Source organism: Eucalyptus grandis, chromosome 1 (assembly GCF_016545825.1).
Source record: "Eucalyptus grandis isolate ANBG69807.140 chromosome 1, ASM1654582v1, whole genome shotgun sequence".
Taxonomy (NCBI): domain Eukaryota; kingdom Viridiplantae; phylum Streptophyta; class Magnoliopsida; order Myrtales; family Myrtaceae; genus Eucalyptus; species Eucalyptus grandis.
Genome location: NC_052612.1, coordinates 6682930 through 6697750, shown reverse-complemented (window position 1 = coordinate 6697750; position 14821 = coordinate 6682930). Strand labels below are relative to the sequence as shown.

At 41.7% G+C, this 14821-nt stretch overlaps 3 protein-coding genes across 3 annotated transcripts in view; all 3 read left to right on the top strand.

The window, feature by feature from the left end:
• LOC120286197 (major strawberry allergen Fra a 1.07-like) overlaps window positions 1–8172 on the top strand; it is a 51681-nt gene extending 43509 nt beyond the window's left edge. The window contains exon 5 of the mRNA XM_039316197.1: window positions 7690–8172. Within this exon, the coding sequence (XP_039172131.1) occupies window positions 7690–7903 (214 nt within the window). The 3' untranslated portion in view covers window positions 7904–8172. The remainder of the gene's footprint in view (window positions 1–7689) is intronic.
• Window positions 1907–2457, top strand: LOC120285953 (probable E3 ubiquitin-protein ligase ARI8). The gene is made up of 3 exons (XM_039311853.1): window positions 1907–2040; window positions 2174–2272; window positions 2353–2457. The coding sequence occupies exons 1-3, from the start codon at window positions 1957–1959 to the stop codon at window positions 2449–2451; spliced, it is 282 nt and encodes a 93-aa protein (XP_039167787.1). The 5' UTR covers window positions 1907–1956; the 3' UTR covers window positions 2452–2457.
• A 2805-nt stretch (window positions 8173–10977) lies between the features above and the next one.
• On the top strand, window positions 10978–11475 carry LOC108954072 (major allergen Pru av 1-like). Its single transcript, XM_039301306.1, has one exon. It carries the CDS (start codon window positions 11125–11127, stop codon window positions 11401–11403), a length of 279 nt encoding a protein of 92 aa, XP_039157240.1. The 5' UTR covers window positions 10978–11124; the 3' UTR covers window positions 11404–11475.
• The last annotated feature ends 3346 nt before the right edge of the window (window positions 11476–14821 follow it).

The window sequence follows — 14821 nt, the reverse complement described above, 5'->3', positions numbered from 1 at the left end:
CCTTACAAGAGATCGAAGACCCGCCTCGCGGATCGGCTCGGGGCGGCAGACGAGCCGGCCGAGGGCCGCGCGGCGCTGCGCAAGCGGTGCAAGAGGAGGGAGGGGCAGGCGGGCCTCCCGGGGTGCGCCTCGCCGCGGGGCCATCGGCGGTCGCAGGAGGCGAGCCGAGGTGGAGGCTCGGGAGGAGCGGGATTCGGGGCTCGTCGAGGAGGCCGGGAAGCAGAGGAGGAGGCACGGCGGGAGGTCGAGGAAGGAGAGGCTCAGCTTGGTGCCCCTCGTGAACACCTCTTCTAGTTTGTCTCTGAGTAATGTCACATCTCACTTTCTGCTCAGATGATCAATCTTGGGTTTTCGGTTTTTCTCTGTTGTTGCTACTAGAGAGATTCAATGGCTCATCTTTAGTACTGTCGAAAATTTCAGATGCAGAAAATGGTGATGGGGACAATGGGAATCTGGACCGAATCGGACAGGCGATTACTGATTTGATAATGTGGAGAGATGTCGCGAAATCGACACTCTGGTTTGGTGTAGGGTCTCTCTGCTTCTTGTCTTCTTGCTTTGCTCGAGGAATCAGCTTCAGGTGTGATGAAGTTTTTGTTCGTTTGGCTTATGTCTACATGGGTTTTTGATTGCAAGAACACCTGCTGAAGGGTGATATCTGATTATCTTCGTGATGGCTTATGTTACTTGAGCACTTGGCAGATCTCAAGTCTCCTTGGAACTGCCCCGATGGAAGGCCGGTCATGCATCGTTTGGTCGACTTGACGGCAATAAGCAAAAGGTAAGACAAGGACTCTGCTTAGTTCTGGTGATTCATGACTTGATGCTGCCGTCAAGTGCATCGTTTGCTGCAATGTTGTTCTTACATAAGCGAACATTTTACAGATGCTGGTCTCACCAGTCTAAGGATGGCAGCATATATCTGAGATGTCGCTCAATTATTTGCGTCTACATTTAGCATTGCCTTGACTCTTTCGATTATTTACTTGAATTTTAACAGTACTAAGGTTTTGTCTGATTTCCCGCTCGTGTCATCCCGATCTTTGGGTTGTTATATGCAATGTCTTCACAATCTTCACTATCTATAGCTAGTTCTCTAAAGAATGACTGTTAACATATCTTGGTTCTTTCATTGTTTATTGTAATCTATGGTTGAATATTGGCTCTTTTTGCCTTTTGAAGTAATCTGAGATTTTGGGGCATGTTTGGTGATTACGGAAGGGTTTCTTCCTCAAGAACTAATGTGTTAGAGCTGTTTTTTATGAACTTCTTTAATCATTTAATAGATTTTTCCGTTGCTATCCAAAATGATGTTATCTTTTCTTTCCATCTAGGTCTTTGAGAATATAATCATCAATTTAAGATGGTGCATACATGTTCATAGTAAGTCTCTAACCAGCAGGCCTCAGCTAATGTTAATTTTGTTTATTTGGATGTGTATGTTTGCAAGGTGACAGCTAGAATTTGTTTTATTATCCCTTGGTCATATCTTTCTGAGGGTTGCTTCTTGGAAAAGCTGCGGCCTGCAGGGGCTTTGAGTTGCTGTAGACTGTAGAGGAAAATGAAAATGTGTGAAATGTGAGAGTGGGACTGGAAAAGGCAATAGCACTCTGTAGCTGATGTTGGAGATTTGCTTCTTGGCTATTGTATTTTGAAGCAGTCCTAGCTCTATCATTTTGTTGAAAAGAAGTACCCCCAACAAAAAGATGTGTGACTATTACCAAACATCATCTCTGTGTGTTTATCTTCAGCTGATAGATATGACTCTCTTGGAAGTATTTCTTTGGATTAACTGTGCACCTTAGAAATTTACATGCTTTTACTCCTGCGTCTTTGCTGTCATTTAATGAATGCGAGCATTGTGATAGGTTCATAAGCACATCAATAACCGATGGTCCTGGATGTTTAACATTGAGATGTCTTGATCCATCTTGTGGTGCTGCCGTCGGTCAAGACATGATAAATCTATTAGTGCCTAAAGAAGATAAGAAAAAGTATTCTCAATATCTTCTTCGCTCGTACATTGAAGACAATAGAAAGGTATATGTGCAACCGTATTCTTTTTCTTTGTTTGAAGTTTTTATTTTATTTTTAAAGTGTGATAATGACTTTGCACGACTGGGTGCCTGTTAAATGAAATATAACTTCCTTTACCTCATTTTCCTACTGGCAGACCAAGTGGTGTCCTGCCCCTGGTTGTGAATACGCTGTAGAATATATTGCTGGCAGTGAAGGTTACGATGTTTCCTGCTCTTTCAACTTTTGCTGGAATGTGAGCTTCTTTTTGGAAATTTCCTGTATCAATATGTAGCAAGTAGTGTGTTGACGTCCTTTTGATTTGATCTACTGCAGTGTATAGAGGAAGCTCACCGTCCAGTAGATTGTGGCACTGTGGCACAGTGGATCATGAAGAACAGTGCTGAATCTGAAAACATGAACTGGTACAGGTAACTTTAAGCACGTAGAATTTGCCATCATTTGGGTTCTATGACAATGGTGTACAGCGGATTGTGTGGTCTTTCCTCTTTCAAGAAACAAGAATGTTTTATGTGACTTACTAGGTTGGACATAGATAGTCCTATTTTGGCATGTTTTTATCAACAGTATGGGATATTTGAGGGCCTAAAGGGCTATCATATATGGTGTAACCATTGGACCTTCTAAAATCAAATACAGGAGTTCCACAATTATGCCCTCTCTGTAGTTAAATTTGGAATCCTTGGAATTTCTTAATAGATGGATATGCTTGTTCTTGCCATCATATGGTTAGTGTGCATTCACATATTTTCTCTGGAGGATGACAATAGTCTCACGAGATCGAGCTGTCAAATAGCCACCACTCCCATCGCCTATTCTTGGGGTACATATCATTGAGCACGATAGGGTACGATTTCTCTTTTCCTCTTTTTCTTTTACCTTTTTTTTTTTTTGCTTTTTCTTGGGGCGTTCTGTAAAAAGGAAAATTCGGATTCGGGGTCAGCATCTGCAGAATAAACAACGTCAAATCATCTCCTCTCGTCTGGCCCAGAACCCAGATGGAAAATTTCCAAATAAAAAAAGAAAAACACTTCGGGTGCGTTTGGATGGGCATTTAGAAAGCTCATTTAAGCCCCAAAGTCCTTCCACCTCTAATTGAGGTGTTTGGCAACTACCTTCAAAGGCCTTTCAATTGAAAGTCAGCCCTAGGAATGCTGAAGGCTCCTTTAATGAAAATAATAAGTTGTCTATTTTACCCTCAAAATTTTATTGAAAAACCACTTTTGTCCATCTGGTTCTTCCCCTTCCATCGCTCCGCCTTTTTCAATAGCCGGGCTTTTGCTCAAGCCGTCCCTTCCGCCACCCGCGATCTCTTTCCTTCGCCGTCGAGTTCGAGTTCGAACCCATCCGCCGTTCCGACGCAGGTTGTCCCCTCTCGTCTCTGTCTGTCTCTCTCCCCATCTTTTGCTGTTTTTGCTGATCCGGAATCTCCGCGACGGAGATCGAAGAAGGAGGAGGAGGAGGAGGAAAAGGAGTTGGAGATGGAGATGGGAATGGAAAGTTCTTCGCGTGCTACCTCTTGGTCTCCCTCAGCCCTCGCCACAAGGGTCAAACCTACATCGGGTAACCTTCTCTCCTCCCATTCCTTGTTTGGGCTCCGATCACGTTCACTTCCCGTCGCCGATCGTGATCCGGCGACGGGTTTGGCTCTCTTGCGCATCTCTTGTCGACGGCAAGCCGATCTTGAAACCGCGGCGTGATTTACGTGTCTATCTCGGACGGGTTCACGGTGAACCCTAGACGGCGAATCGAGCAACACAACGGGAATTGATGTGCGGAGCGTGGAGGACCAAGCGAAAGCGACCTTGGGAAATGGTCTTCGCATCTACGGCTTCCCCTCCCATGTCTCCGCTCTTCGAGGTTCGGAAATTGAAAGAACAATTTCAATAGCAATTTTTTCGAAGTTCGTTACGCGAGCACGAGTCAATCGATCGCTTTCTCGGACTGTTTTCATGAATTGAGGATTTAGACTTCTCGTACTCAAAATTACTGAATTAGTTATTCGTCTACTTCTTACGCCATTATGCCGTCAATGCATGCTTGGCTCCGCTATATTCGCTTGAAGGAATGCATGTGATCACATGGAGGGAATTGGAAATCGAATGCATGGCCTCGCACCCAGTTCAAGTAATTTACGCATGGTTTTTGTTTGTTTTGCACTAAGCATGCTGTTTTTCCTCTTTGTTCTATTAGTGTCTTTGGTGGTCTCATATGAAAGGAGTTCTACCCTAATATTGTCATTGTCTGCAAGCAATGCCATTATTTTGGGACCTTCTAAGAATGAATAGAGTAGTTTTGCTTTGCTCCTTATGATCCGACCTCGATAGTTATGAGATTTCTAAATGCATTTCCAATTCTTTCTCAATCTGTGGATTCTATTTTAAGTATTGGATATATCATCCGGTGAGGATTTGTCTCTGTGGGTCAATATGGAACAATTCATTGATAATTTCTTATTTAAAATTTAGAGGAGAACTGATGAAAACTGTTTTGTCACTATTGTAATCTTAAGCTACCAATCACTCAGTTGTGGGTCTTTCTTTTAGCAAAAAACATAATAGGCCATTCTGTCAATGACTTTGTTGTGTGATTGAATGAGGATAGGTGTAGAGACTCTATGGGAGCTGTGTGTGATAGATAACCAACTAGCTCATCAAGCACGACAAGGAAAAACATATGACAATTTATGTATCACCTTTTGTCATTTCCAGATTTTTCCATTTTCATAAAGGTTTCACTTTCATCAAGAACTTAGAAACCAGCATGGGGTCATTCGATCTACTATGCATGTTCTGAATTAAATGTGTTGAATGTGAAGGATGATGGAGTGGAGATTGGTCTTTGCCGGTAAGATTGTCCGATCTTTTGACCGTTTCGAAAGGTTGTGAGACAAAGAGCTTATCATGAAACCTCGACATGTAAAGTTTTCATTGAACAGCTCAAATGGTTTGCTGGAACACAGATAAAGAATGTTGCTTCAGTTGGTAGAAACATATGTACTGCTAGTCCAATATCAGCCTTAAAGTGGCGTACACCATGTTTAATCTCTCATCCTGGCAAAGGTATTTACTGGCTTTCCCTTTTTCCTCGTTTATTTACCTGTGTCGGACTGTGCCGGTTGTTAGGGTTGAGAACGGTCTGCCCGGAACTGACACATTATTTCCCTGGAAACTAGTTTCAACATCAGAGTGAACTACTTTTCAACAAAGTACACAAAGCATGCTTTTGGTTGCCCGAGTTTGCTGGGCACATGAAGGTTCAGATTTGCCCAATGGATGAGCTCCCGCTATTCGACGGAATTGAAGTTTCGATGCCGCACAATGAATGGGAAGGCGAGGCGAGCTTGACGGCGACAATTGTGATGCTCACGGATCGGAGGAACACTCGGTAAGAGATGACACGATCGGAATTCGTGGGATGATGAACCACAGTACACCGCCCATTTATGGACAAGATTATGGTGTCGCTTGTTGCCGGTTGGTGTATGATCTTCTGTCAACCCCAGCTCCTTTTCCTCAGATGAAGGGAGGAGTGCCGAGTTAAACAAGCAGTTCGAAGAAAAATTGCCGAGACAGCGTCAACTGCTAATAACAGCCAAGAGACCGGTAGATTTATTGCATCCGAGGAAATTGAGATCGTAGAACTCTTCACCCCATCGCCGAATCATACATCTTCTACGGGTAAGAGGAGAAGGGTTCCAACTATATGTCCCAAAATTATGGACTTGACTCAGTCTCCCATTTTTGTCTAATTATGTTGAGTGTAGGATGCTTTGTAGTTTAACTTCGAATAATGATGGAATCATCCGTAAGGATGTAACTTCCGCTTGTGCTTTATAATAAACGTACGTGAAGTAGATCACTTCCGGCGATCTCTTTCTGTGAAGGCGATTGGTTGCATTCTAGAGGACGAGTAACTTGCTGTTAACTTTGGGAGAAGTTGATGCAGCAGTTGTACTTTGGCGAATTTACAAAATACACCAGCAAAATGTTCGAATTTTGAGGGAAGAGTATATATCAACGTGTTATGTGTTGTGTTATATCACGAACCCATCAAGTATTCTGCTCGAGCGAACGAGCGAAACAGAAGGTGTCCATAAATTTTCACGGAAAAAACATAGGAGGCCTCGGGGCATTAGGGTCATTAATTTGTATTGAATCAAGCCTTGCTGCTTTGTGCATTGATATGCACTAGAAATTATGTGCAATTCCATTTGATGTTTTTTAACAAAAAAAAAAAAAAAGGAATTTTAATTTTAATAAAATTGTTTACACAACATCTTTAACATTATTATCAAATATAAATTAAAAAAGTTGCAAACATTATTTTTTTAATTTTAAACAAATAAAAAATAAAATATTTAGATTAATCACCAAATGAGCTTTGCAAATGTGTTTTCTCTTGAACAACATTTCTTTCAAAGCTACTTTTCAAAGCAGAATTTACCAAACAGTTTTGCATTTCATTCAAAGCCTTTAAGCTAAATTCCTTTGCATTTTCCCAATGAGCTTTTCAAATGCCAAACCAAACGCACCCTTCCTTGTCCACTCTCATTTCCATCTACAGTAGAACATGAGAGAATCTTTCGTGCATAAGCATGCCTACATTCAATTAGGAAAGACCATGATTCCGATTCAGGACTCGATCGACCGGCTTCCAATCATTTCAAGGCGACCTCCTAGGAATGGAATCACGAGGCGCTCGGTCACTGAGACTGCCGTTGCCGAAAAACGTGGCGACTGGAGTGTCGGCTCCCGCCGCGCGACAAGGGCCATTTTAAAAAACCGGGATGGTTTCAAATGTGGGAATTGATCACGGTTCACGACCCCCTCTGCGTTTGTCTCTGCGCCTCTGTTTCTCTGTCCCTGTGCGGTGGACCACAACGTAACATGATGTACTGCCGCGGAGAGAATTGGTGAGCAGATGGATGGATGGATGGGATCTGAGATCGGAGGAGGAGGGGGCCTCTCATTTAACTTGTGACTGCATTTAGTGGGCGAGGGCAGGCAGATTGAATTTTGCCCTGTCCCACATCCCACTGTTCATCGAGGAGGGGGTTTGCTCTGCTCCGTTCTGGTTTATGGTCATTTAATGTGCCGTCCGGCCGAACTTTTGAAGCCCAGTGAAGAAGGTTTTCCCATCGTGTTAGATGGATCGCTGTTCGTGGGCCGAACAAGCTACGGATCGTTCTGCATCAGTTTCTTGTCACAGCAAACGAAGAGGTTGGGTATCTAAAGTTCGGCCGAGCTTTACAATGCATTGAGGCCCGTTTGTTTAACCGAAAATAGATAATTTAAAAGATACTTTTCTACAATGTGACCGCTCGTATTACTTAAAATAATCATTTAATAAGAAATATTTTTATTATCGACAACATTTTATGTCTAATTATTTTTGTGGATGCTAAAAATATTTTTTGTTCGTTAAGCAATATTTTTGGGAAAATGTTAACTTACATTACTTGGAATAAGTAGTCAATGGACAAATTTTTATTATCAACAATAATTTATATATAAATACTTTCATAAGCGATGGAGATATTTTTTATTCATTTGTTTTTGTAAGCGATACAAACGATCGTTTTTTAGAAAATATATTTCAAATAATTCATTTTTTTTAAATAATATGTAGCAAGGAGAACTTCACCTACAGCTACTCGATCATCGAGGGCGACGCGCTGGGCACCACCTTCGAGAAGATCACCACATCGCCTGAGGGAGGCTCGGTGTGCAAGAACACGAGCAAGTACTTCACCATCGGCAAGGTGGACATCACTGAGGAGAAGATCAAGGCCGGGAAAGAGAAGGTCTCCGAGATGTTCAAGGCCATCGAGGCTTATCTCTTGGCAAACCCTGATGCCTATTGAGTAGATCTCATAGCTATCTTGGATTGTTCCCTGTACTGTGTGAAATATGTCTGGTTGTGCTAAATTCACAAGGAGAGAAGAAGAGTTTGGGTCACTCTGTGTTTGGAGTAAAGCTTGTGGGGCTGGGTGAGCGTAGCTGATCTTGTCTTTGCTGAGAATAAGAGAATGAAAGGTGTGGCAGGAATCTGGTGAAGTGGTTTTTGTGGAATTTTGTAAATTGTGCTACATAAATAGCGTATCAAGGGAATAAAAGTCGAATAAGCTTGATATTTTGTTGGTATCACGAGATTCTCTAGTTTTCAATAAATTCCATAAAAGAATAGAATTCATGAGTAATAAATGAATAAATCCAAACTTATATTTCGAATTTGAATTAACACTTAAAACTATCGATGTGGTAGAATCTTTCAAAGATTGTTATGCGTATGATCATTGATGAAAAGTACATTCTTATTATATGTCAAGAAAGCTATCGAAAAATAAAGTTAAAGTGTTCAGGTTTTGGACTTATCTTATTGTAACGCTTGGGCTATTTGAAATTCTATTTAAGCTAATCCTATCTTATCTCTTTGATGGGGACATCTTTGATGGGGACATTGGATTAGAGATCAAATGCTTCAACACTGATAATGATAAAAAAAGAAAAAGAGAAGCAAAATATAACGGAAAAGCAGCAGCCTCCACCTCCCCCAAAACTTAGACGACGAGCTGATCTTGGGACACCCCGATTGCCGACCCAATTTTGACCGAGTCAAACTGTCGGTGCTAGTGAAGTTTGAATCAACCCATGAATGATTTCAAAAGGCCTTACTTCATACATTTGAATCAGATCCACCGTGACATTAGGGCATTACAAATGAAGAAATATATTATGTGATGTTTATATTACGCGACAAGTTAACGTGATATCACAAATTAATAAATTATTCTCATTTGCTACATATTAAATGAGACAAAATTCGATTAATACACTTTTCTTCAAACAAGCACATTTCGTTATAATATTTAATTGGCAAATTGTTAGATCGAACTCCGCAACAATCATTTCAAAGGGATGGCCGCCCATGTGAGCACTAGAATGTTCATCTTTTGGAACATAAACTTTGACATTTCAACATGAATCTGAAAGGGACCGAAATCATTTTCATGACCAAAAGAACAAAAGAGACCACCTATATCCTCTTTTCCATTCCTTTAGGCTGCAAATCCTTGACTCTCCTATTTTCCTCGAGCGTGACTCTTGCCAAACCAACCCTACCTATTGACATAATTCCAACCATAATTAGGAGGCATCGACAGAACTCAGAAGCACTCTTCTCTGGGGTTATTTCTTTCTCATTGCTAATAGCCATGGGTGCAACCAGCTTCACCCCAAGAGCTCACGTGCCCGATTGCTCCGGCTCGCATTCTTAAGCCCTTGATTGTCGAGTCAAATACCCTGATCCCGAAGCTCCTGCCTCAGTTCATAAAGAGCGTGGAGCCGGTGCAAGGCGACGGTGGAGCCGGGAGCATTGAGCAAGTTAAATTTCACCGAAGGTATGTACACTCAACACTCGTCGAGCAGGGAGTTTCATAATGTAATTGCAGCTAGTCCTTCCAAATATGTGAAGCACCAGATCAACAAGCTCGACAAGGAGAACTTCATGTGTAGGAACACGATGATCGAGGGCGATGCGCTGGGTGACAAGCTCCAATTGATCAATTACGAGGTCAAGTTTGAGGCCACCAGCGATGGAGGGTCAGTCTGCAGGATGACGAGCAAGGACAACAGCAAGAAGGCACTTCAGGTTGAAGAAGAGCAGATCTAGGCTGGGAAGGAAAAGCCATGACGTAGCATCGCTTGTGTACACAATATTTTCTTGTGAGATCATCTCTCGCCTTGCTAACTTACGGTCCATCTCATTGTTCAAGAACAATTTCTCGGGAGGCATAACACGTGATTTCGGCAAGTACAGCCCTTCTCTGGGGATCGTTACCTTTTCGAACAACAGCTTCATCGGAGAAATGCTGCAAGATATATGCAGCGACTTTGCTCTTGGATATCTCGCGGTCAATGGGAATAACTTCACTGAGCTGCCGCCTGACTGCTTGAGGAATTTTCCGGGGCTAACGAGAGTCCGTCTGGACAGCAATCAGTTCACTACAGATACCATGAGTGCGTTCAGACCGAATCTGGACTTTATAAGCCTCAGCAACAGCCGATTTGTCGGGAATCTCTCTGCAGAATGGGGAGAGTGTATGAATCTCACGAATTTGCTGATAGATGGTAACAAAATTGCCAGCCGCATCTCGTCGGAGCTCAGGAAATTGTCCCAGTTGCATGTTCTGACTTCCTACGGCAATGAACTGACTAGGAAAATTCTCGACGAGATGAGAAATCTAGGGGAGTTGATAAGGCTGAACTTGAGCAACAACCATTTGGCCGGAGATATTACCTCCTCGTTAGAAAACTTATCGAAGCCAGGTGATCTTGTTTTTTGGGGAGACGGCATTGAGCGGTAGCATACCAAAAGAACTAGCAAATTGTGAGAATTTACTGAGCCTGAACTTGAGCAACAACAATCTGTTGGGTGTCATGTCGCCAGAGCTGGGGAACTCGTTCACGCTACAGAACCACCTAGACCTGAGCCATAATTCACTAGCAGGATCAATTTCTTTCAATTTAGCAAAGCTCACTGAATTGGAAAATCTCAATGTTTCGCATAACGATTTGTCGGGTACGATCCCAGCTGCTCTCACCAGCATGAGCCGTTTAAGCTTCATTGGCTTCTTGTAAAACAAGCTGACAGGCGCAGTTCCTAGTGGTCGCCTTTTCCAACAATCAGTGGGAAGTGCTTTTATCGCAAATCCGGGCTTGTGAGGAAACGCGACGGAATGTCTCCATGTGGATCGAGCAGTAAATCGACTGACCATCAGAGAAAGGTTCTGATTAATGCGATTGTTGCATTTGCTGCTTACTACTTCTCGTGGCTCTTATTGCTCTGATTTTGGTGCTTCGGCGGTGAAACAAGCATCTCGATGATTTACACAAGTGATCGCGTGACTTGATTCCAATCAAGGGATATCAGGCCATGTCTAAGTCAATCGTATCAGATTGCAGTTGGAACATCCTAAATGGCCCAATCGACACCATCAAGATCGTTGCTCATGATGTTGAAACCAGCGAGTTCTAAACGTGAATATTACTTTTTGTTACCTTGATAGGCAGTCAGTACAAGACAATGAAGCACAAGGTCGAGGCCCTGGACAAGGAGAACTTCACCTACAGCTACTCGATCATTGAGGGCGACGCACTGGGCACCACCTTCGAGAAGATCAGCTACGGGGTGAAGATCACCACATCGGCCGAGGGAGGCTCGGTGTGCAAGAGCACGAGCAAGTACTTCACCATTGGCGAGGCGGACATAACTGAGGAGAAGATCAAGGCTGGGAAAGAGAAGGCGTCCGCGATGTTCAAGGCCATCGAGGCTTATCTCTTGGCAAACCCTGACGCCTATTGAGCCGATCTCATCGCTATCTTGTCTTGTTCACGGTACTGTATTAAATATGTCTGGTTGTGGTAAACTGAAAAGGAGACAAGACGAGTTCGAGTCACTCTATGCTTGGAGCAAAGCATGTTGGGCCGATGGGTGCTGTTGTTCGTCTTTGCTAAGCAGTGGTTTTTGTGGAATTTTGTAGATTGGGCTACATGTGGAGTGTATCAAGGGTAAAAAAGTTGAATAAACTTGATGTTTTGTTGGTATTGTGAGATTCTCTAATTTTCAGTAAATTTCATGCAATGATAGACTTCATGAGTAATAAATGAAATGCCGAATGGCCAATAAAATCTCAAACATCAGCCTGGTATTTCGAATTTGGACTAACATCTAAAACTATCGATGTGGCACAGTCTTTCATAAACCGCGATATATATGATCATTAACCATAAAGTACATTCTTATATTATTTGAAGAAAGTTATAAGGAAAAAAAAAAAAAATCTTGCTACTCAAAATCAATAGTTGAATGTGTTTGGGGTTAAAAAAAAAAAGTGTTTGGGGTTTGGACGTGACACTTGGGCTATTTGGCATTCTATTTAAGTCTGTCTTATCTCTTGATGCTCAAAAATCAAAGTTCGCTCTTTGCTCGTATATAATGGGAATGTCGACAATATGACGACGAGTTCATGAAAATCAATCAATGTCGATTTGTCAACAGCAACACATCTTTGTGAACTAGGACGCTGTATAAATCCTTAATTTAATAAAATGTTTAGATTTTAGTAGGGCTAGCAAAATGGGTCCCAACCTATTTTGTGAATCAGATTTAATGAGCATCGAGAAGTCAATAGATGATTGATTTGGTATTTTTTGTACTTGTACTGTGAGTTTTCAAAGTTGTAACCCTGTAATTTGATTTGGAAGATCTGCTGAAAAAATAGAAAAAAGGAGGCTCTACATTTGAGTAGCATAATTTTTCATGCTACTTGAGAAGAGAACCATTTGCAACATCAATCTATCAATCTAGCAAGACTTCTTGAATGTCCGTTCTTGATGAAAAATACTTCTATCCTACCGTAATTAATTGAAACATTTAATCCCTAGGATGTTTTTTTTGGGTCGGTCCCAGGATGTTGAAAGTGACAAATAGATCATTATGTGGAATCGACTTGATGGATGATGATATGATGATGGTGAGCACACTCTACTATCTCAATGTAATTTTTATATATAAATATTTGCATAGATCTCCAAGTACCATCCTCGCTGCTAAGGTTTGATGGTATTTAGATGAGGTGCAGTGAGGACTAAAATTGGATGGACACATGTCGCAATCTAAAGATGGAGATAACAAATAAATTGGTAGAATTACCAAAAAAAAGTCATAAATCCATTATAATTGTGCCAATTTAGTTCTAAACTTTTCGTGATTATGTCAATTCAATCTATTCGATCAATTTTGATTGGCTAGCGCTGATGTGGACATTGGCCATTCGGTCAACGCTAACGTGGCAATTTTTAATAATTTTTTTGATATATATATATATATATTTTTTTTTTTATTTTTCCTTTTATTTTTTCTCTTTTTTTTATTCTTTTGCTTCTTTGACAAGTCTCGTCGGCCATGAGCGAGGCCTAAGGACTGTGTGAGGCGGCTTCACCCAGATCTAGGCCAAGCCATGACGAGATTGGCCTCGCCCTAGATCTAGGTGCCGATGTTAATGTGAATAATTTTTACAATTTTTTCAAAACTTTTTTTTTCCTTCCTTTATCCCTCCATTAGTACGTGGCCCTAGCAAATCCATCAGCCCTTGCCAGTTGGCGAGGGCATCTGGGCCCTTACTATCAATCATTGAAGCCATGGACCGGCCAATGGCTGCATAGGGGAATAAGAAAAAGAAAAAAGGAAAATCTAAGAAAAGAAAATGAAGAAAATGAAAACATGAAAAAAAGAAAAAAAATTGAGAATTTTTTTTTTTTAAATTACAAAAATTGTCCACCTCAATACTAGTCATGTGCCATAGGATGGCTAGCGTCTACGTCAACGATTTTCGGTCAAAGTTGATTGAAATGACTATATTGACAAATCGTCAAGATGTTTAAAATTAAATCGGCTAATTTTAATAGTTTATAACTCAATAGACATTCGTACAAGGGGATCCTTTTTATTTTTTGTAATTATCTACATTCACTGTTGAATAGATAGGTCCAGAATCACTTTAGAGTTATATTCTACGTGTCAATACCAACTAGCTTTGAAATAAAAATCAGAGATCGGAGGAGGAAAATCACATATCCAGGCTTTTCCACAATTCTCCTTGGGTTGCGTATTGCAACTCCTTTTATCTCGTCCCTTGACTTGACTTCTGCCCGCTGCTCACTAGATTATACCCCGCCACGAATCAAACACCAAAACTCATTTGCATGCACAGAAATTGGGCGCCTAGGAGGGAGAAGTGGGGAAATGAAAGGGGTGTCATTGGAAATGAGTTCGGTGTTTGATTCTATTTTTTTGTGAGTAGTGAAGAGAATTATTTTGTTCCGGTTTTCTTCACCCAACTCTCGACTCAGAGAGTAGGCGATGAGAATTTGAGAATTATTTTCTTTGCACACCGGATAGGGGTGTGCATGGTTCGGTGGGCGGTTCCTGATCTAGAACTGGGAACCACTCGCTAAGAACCGGTTCCCAAAAATTGATACCAGAATCCACTCGTTTGTTGCATGGATCCATCCAGGAACCTGACCGGAGCGGTCCGATTCCCGAGTGGATCCATGGAACTGATCTTGACGCGAAACAATTTTGATTTTCAACATAGAATGACTACGTGACATCAAAGCAAGCCAAAGAAAGAAAAATCAAATTTAAGTACGTGGAGATGCGAACAGCGAGAGAAGTAAACGCAGCGAAATGACAATAGGATTAGGAGCCGAAGATGAAGGGAGTGAGATGAGATCTAGGGTTTCTTTTAGTAATTTTTTTTTTAATATTAAAAAGGTTCCGATCTGGTCCGGGTGGGTGGGCGGATCCGCCAATGGAACCAAGAACTGGACTGGTACCCACCGGTTCCTATAAATTGGAAAACAGGAACTAGACCGGTTCCCTCAAGAACCACCGGTACTGGGCGATTTCAGTTTGGTTCCGAGCAGTCCGAGCGGTTTTCGGATATTTTGCACACCCTTACTAGACAGGTAAGTGAGTGCTTAGGATTTCGTGACTCGAGATTGCCGCAAATTGGACTGGTTCAAAGTAAATCGGACATGGCTACTCTAGACGAGTGATTTCATAAACCCACGAGCTTCCACATGTTCAAAGTTAACAATTTGATTCCAGGGCGATGAAACGGATGAAATGAGCCATTCATCCATTTAATTTACATGAAGTGTGTATCGGTTTGAAATTTCGGGGAACTACAATTACTCGTTCTAAAAATTTAAATTAT